The 6000-nt window shown below is 40.4% G+C and overlaps 1 protein-coding gene across 1 annotated transcript in view; it reads left to right on the top strand.

Moving 5' to 3' along the window:
- The first annotated feature begins 4742 nt into the window (after positions 1-4742).
- LOC115823644 (phospholipid-transporting ATPase ABCA1) overlaps positions 4743-6000 on the top strand; it is a 35996-nt gene continuing 34738 nt past the window's right edge. The window contains exon 1 of the mRNA XM_030787676.1: positions 4743-4922. Within this exon, the coding sequence (XP_030643536.1) occupies positions 4857-4922 (66 nt within the window). The 5' untranslated portion in view covers positions 4743-4856. The remainder of the gene's footprint in view (positions 4923-6000) is intronic.

Raw genomic sequence — 6000 nt, 5'->3', positions numbered from 1 at the left:
CATCCTCCTCGCGCCCGGGAAAATGAATGAGGTGCTCGAGCCTTTTGTTTCTCTCATCCCTTATCATGCAGCGCGCGGCTGATGTAGCCTTGCATACAGAATGTATTTTCAGGGCACTACGACACTGTTTGAACAGCAATTTGAAATTTACTGACAATGACAACGGTCAGTTTCTCATATTCTTGTGTTAAAAAAAACGATATTCCGCTGGTATGGTTAAAATAAGTCTGACACTGAAATCAGTCTCTTTGTTCTTTGGTGGCTTTTTAGAATGTGGACTTTAAGATCAAGATTATGATGTCATCGTTCGCAAATAACTTAGGTGTGAAAGTCCCTTTTTACTCGCCTACCATTTAAAAGCATGAAATCATCCGAAGGAGAATTTTTCTTGACGGATGTTTGACTCAGTTTGACCTGCAACAAAATTGCAACAACCAGTTTTTATAAATCAGACATTCTTTGACATTGTCCTTACAGAACAGAAATGAAACTGAGACCGAGGGTTTAACTGGGCATGAACGTACGGCTGCATTTTCAATTTCGATAAATATGCTTTTGTAACTCGTTATTATTCTTACAGCGCGTAGCCACATCAGAGTCGCTCAAAGCACGCAGTCTTAAAGCGGCAACAGCACAACATTCAAAACGAGTACATGCCGGGGTCCACATTTTTTAAAAAGAATCTATCTGTCTATCCATTCACATTATAAAAAGTTCATAAACACAGCATTAAATAAGACACTCTGGAATGGTCCCACACTCTGCAAAAGTTCTCTTTCCTTGCATCTGCGTTTTCTCTGAGCGTGTGTGTGTGGTTTTGATTTGTGCCAGGGGTCTAACGTGTTTTATTCTGTGGTCGAATGAAACGTGGTTAAACACCCTTTCGCTCGTTTGCTCATACACACAAACGGAGAGACAGGATGGTTCAACATCAGAATTATTACTGGATTAATAAGAGAATTATTAGGCCTACTGAAGACATCAAAAGTTGTTTGCTTCAACACACCATAGTCAGGTAAGAAAGTTTCCATGATTGCACACACACACTGGCTACAGCCATTGCCCCAAAAATAAACAATTAAATAATAAACGAAATAAACAATAAACAAATAAACAATAAAATAAAAAACATTTTTGTGAAATTAATTAAGAACCAGTGACTGTCCTGATGTTTTATAAGACAAAGGTTGTCATAAGTACAGTTTAAGAATTCTAGTTAAATGCTCTCTATGGAAAATATGCTCTTATGTGTGCTCTACTGTAACCTGTCTAACATTTGGGTTTGTTGCTCATACACACACAGACACACACACACACACACACACAAACCACTGGCAAGAGCATGTTTACAGGTTAACTCGATTTAACTAAGAAAACCATCATGAGAAAAACAAAATCTGTTTGTGTGTGTGTGTGTGTGTGTGTGTGTGTTCACTAATGATGCTGTGAATCATGGGAAACATATCATCATTGTTGTCTAATAAAGTCTTGTCACACTTTAGTACTGCTGACTGATTAATTTTTTTTTTTATCAGACTGAGATGCAGCCAGGCGCCTGAACTGCTTGCACTGGTCTCCTCAGGGAAAACACTTCAGTCATGAGTTTGGGTTTGACTCGTCTGTTTTTAAATTCTTTATCCCATGGCTATGGGTGAAGAGGTTGCGAACATTTGTGCAGATGAACCTGCGTCATCTTTAATGAGTCCAGTTAGAAAATAAAATGTGTCACTCTGTCTAAAACTTAACAACCAAACACAGAGATGCATACAAATAACAGTCTCCAATTCAGCGTATGCGCGCGCACGCACACACACACACACACACACACACACACACTCACACGCACACACACACAAACACACACACCCACACACACACACACACACACACACACACACACACAGATCACCACGTACAAACTTGAACTACTTTGTTATGTTTCAACAGGGCCATGAATGGATAACCAACCACACACATGTACAACGAACCAAGACTTGACTTGGCTTGATTTGACACACAGATGCATAATAAACCAAACCAAACCAAACCAGATCAAGTCTCAGCCGTTTGTGTTGGATTGTCAGTTTTATAACAGTATTGAAAGCTGATGTGAAACAGCTGTCGCTAGTCCTAGCCATCAAGTTAAATGGGTTAGTGTGACAGGGGGAACGGTTACTTGTATTTTGTTACCGTGGGCTTACTATCGCAGACACGCTTAGTTCCGCCGTATTTTTCTAGGAATTTCCATAGGGTATTTGTTGATACTGAGACGCTACAGTACCGATGTAACGCTGTCTTTATGGTGAAAGCCGAATATTTGCAGGTGTTGCACGGGCCCGCGGAGCGAGCAGTGCCGCTTTAAGAGCTGTTTTGAGTCTGCACGTGCTCTCCTTATATGGAGCACACAACACAAACAGGCCTGTTTGACCGACAGTAACCCAGAGTCTTAAAGCTGCTGCAGCGCCTCCACTATAAAAGGATGGGGGACGAAAAAAAAGAACTTCTATAAGAGCAAACGACAGAGAGAGGACAATAACGGTATCAAGAACCGAAAGTCAGGAGGACCTGTTTTTCCTCCCTTTTTTCAGGAATTACGGTTTATGAAGAAATAACGATCATTTGGAGTTTACAGAACAAAGGTAAATGTATTGTTCCTCCAGTTTTTTATTGTCTTTGGCGATGTCTCGAAACGTCAATCTATTACATGTGGAAATGCGTATTGTTTTCTAGTACTCTAACATGCTTATGGTTGTTGACTCATATTGTTAACGGACACAACAAGTGTTTAGATAATGTAGCTAAGCAGTGAGAACGCGTTTTTTACTCAGTGATACAACCGAGTTTAAAGTATCTTTCAATTGTTACGGTTTGTACATCCGACTGCGACGTGCAGCAACGCGCTTTATAATTTTACTTTACGAAAGATTGTAATGATGTTTCACTGTGGGTTTTTTCCCACTGTTGTCATCCATAAAGACTGTGTTCGGAGACAACAGCGGGTTTTTGAGAGTGTGAGTGAGATGCGTTGTCTGTCTGGCATCTGCTCGCTGCTTGTGCATGAGACTGAGCAGAATGACCGACAGTAACCCCTTCTCCGAGAAACAGAGAACACGGTGCTCCCCTATAACCAAGTTCATAAATCAATTCGAAAAAGTCATGCATTCAAAAAAACCTCTTTAATACTTTAAGGTGCATTCATCCAGTGTGTCGTTTTCCTCAAGTTATGCGGAGAATTAACGTCATTCGCGAATGACACTGAAATAACTGGGTTTTTTTTTTTTATCCTTTCGCCTGGCATTTCGAATTTAGCCACAACATTTAAGAACGGATGCATTTCTTTGTCAATTAACTGGAAAAACGTGCAACTGTCAGTCTATCAAGATTAATTAATCTATGTGTAAAACTAGAATGTTGTCAGTTTTCAGAGTTTTTATATATATATGTATATATTTCTGTTTTAGTCTCAGTAGCATTCTTAGTGCCAGATGCCGTCGATTAAGAAAGAAAGTTTGGTGCTTTAGCAGATCTGTGTTGGCATGAAAAACATGAAACGTACGCTCAAGAGCAAGAAAAACGGTAAACAAACTGAAAAAAGGTTTATTTCACAATGTGACCACTAGAGGCGCAGTGGTGGATTTTATATCATACGTGTCTTTTGGGTGGAATGTCATCAGTCTGTTTTGTGTAAGGACCGTTGCCTCATTGCTGGCTTTGAAGACGGAGAAAAATCCGTTTATTACATTAAACTCATGGAATTTTCATTTTTTTGTATGAGCATTTATGTCAGAAACATAAAACAAATCTCTTTTTCTTTATTACATGACAGACACTCATTACGAGAGCTTTACAGAGACAGAACTGAAACAAACGATATACTGCACTGGAAGGTCGAAAAAATAAATTCATGTTTTTTTAGATCATCAAAGATTTGTAACAAAGACGTTACTACCGCCCCCTAAACACATTAAACTGGTATACTGAACTGGATTCGACGTGATTTAGATTTCGCCCGTGTTTCCCAGCCATAGGAAAACATTGGAACCGTGTCTCGTTGTACCTTGTGTACCGTTATTTCACTACGTGTGCGGTACAGCCTCCATTCCAGATTCTCTACACTCTCGGTTCAGTGAAAGGGCTGGAAGCATTTTTTGGTGATCGCGTCGTTCGAATCATTTCCAGTACTTTGGGCAGGAATTGTGCAATTTGACGACTTAATTACGACTATGTTCGGTTATAAGTATCTGAACTATGAATAACGTCCTGTTCATGTACTGTTTTTCAGTAATGACTAAGCCTGTTAATCAAGATTTTTTTTTAAACGTAACATCTCAACTCATATTACAAAATAAAAAGAAAAATGTATTTGAAAATATTAACTTTTGTCAGATATTTCTGTCAAGTTTCAGACATGACCTATTCCTGTGAATAACATTTAATGAAGAACTTACTTGATGGCCATTAACAGTGCATGGTATCACCACATTGCTTTGTGATTTGTGATTTGCGACTGAAGAAAAAAAACGATGTCCCTTTTCCCTGAACGCTGTTTAATTAAAACGTGTGGGTGGCATGACACTCTGGAAGTTTACATTTACCAAAGTCCCTGTTGACTTTTGAGCAACATCCAGTCTGAGAGGTTTAGGAGAGTGTCACAGTAGCCTGGTCCCACAGCCAGGACACACACACACACACACACACACACAAGCGCGCATGCGCACGGAGGTGTTCTTCACAGGTACTGTGACAGAGTTGTCAAGGCTGGTCGAGTCTGGCATAAGTTGAAAACTCTTTTCTCTCTCTCCGTTTTGTTTTTCAGATCCAGAGGGGCTACACGGACAGAGGGGCTCCGTGAGAAGATGGGAGTCTCCACTCAGTTGGGTTTACTTCTCTGGAAAAACTTCACGTACCGTCGGAGACAGACGGTAAGTCTTAAAATGACCAGGATGAACCCGATCAAAGATTCCACCTCCTGGTGTGTAGTCCAAATCTACTGAGCTGTAGAATTAAAACCACAGCACACAGAGGGGCAAAACATGCAGAGATACCAGAGTGAGATTGATAGTTATCTTAGTATTTTAATAGTAATAATAATAATAATAATAATAATAATAATAATAATAATAATAGTAGTAGTGGTAGCAGTAGTAGTAATAGTAGTAGTGATAATAATTTCAGACTACTGATCTGAGATCAGGTGCCCTTGTCTATATTATACTAACTATACATTTATGAAGGCAAAAGCTGATCGTAGCTCAGCACGCTTATTCTGAGAAAACTGAAGAATGCAAAACTTGAATCAACACAAGCATGTTCTCTTTATTTTTTTCTTTCTGTCTTTCTGTCTTTCTTTTTTATTTAAAGTGTATCATACCACCAGATTTCCTGAATTTAGAACCACCACTTATTCTCTGTATGTTTTTATTTGTGTAGATTTGTGTTCTTCATTCAGGCTGGTGGGCTGTTCAGTTCAAAAGGGGGACATGGTGTAGTTAGGTGGTGGTGGTGGTGGTGGGGGGGGGGTTCTTTGTGTGGCATCTGCTGTGGGGGGGGGGGGGGGGGGGGGGGGGGGGGGGGGGGGGGGGGGGGGGGGGGGTGACGGGGACGTGACAGATGTAAGAGGCAGCTGGGTGCAGAACCTTTCCCCTCTGAAAACAAAAATAAAATAAATAAATAAAATAGTGGCATTGTTTAGAAAAACAGTTGATGAGGAAGCTCATGAATTTTTTGTCTTCTGCCCCCTGCCCCCCCCGCCCCCTTGTGCTGATTCCACTGTGTTGTCAGTGCCCAAGTGCAGTTGTTTTTGAAATGTGAATCCATGCAGGACCATTTTTGCACTGTAAACATTTACAGAACAGAGAATTAGTGATTCATTTGGCTTCCTGAACATCTACGAGCTGTTTCACTGTTTGTGCTGTGCTGTTAAAAACTGTGGTTAAATTCACAGCTGACACAGAGCAGGTGGCCACGGAACACGAGACAGAAGAATGAAACTGTGTGTGC

This window comes from Chanos chanos, chromosome 11 (genome assembly GCF_902362185.1).
Source record: "Chanos chanos chromosome 11, fChaCha1.1, whole genome shotgun sequence".
NCBI lineage: Eukaryota > Metazoa > Chordata > Actinopteri > Gonorynchiformes > Chanidae > Chanos > Chanos chanos.
This window is presented reverse-complemented; position numbering and strand designations above follow the sequence as displayed.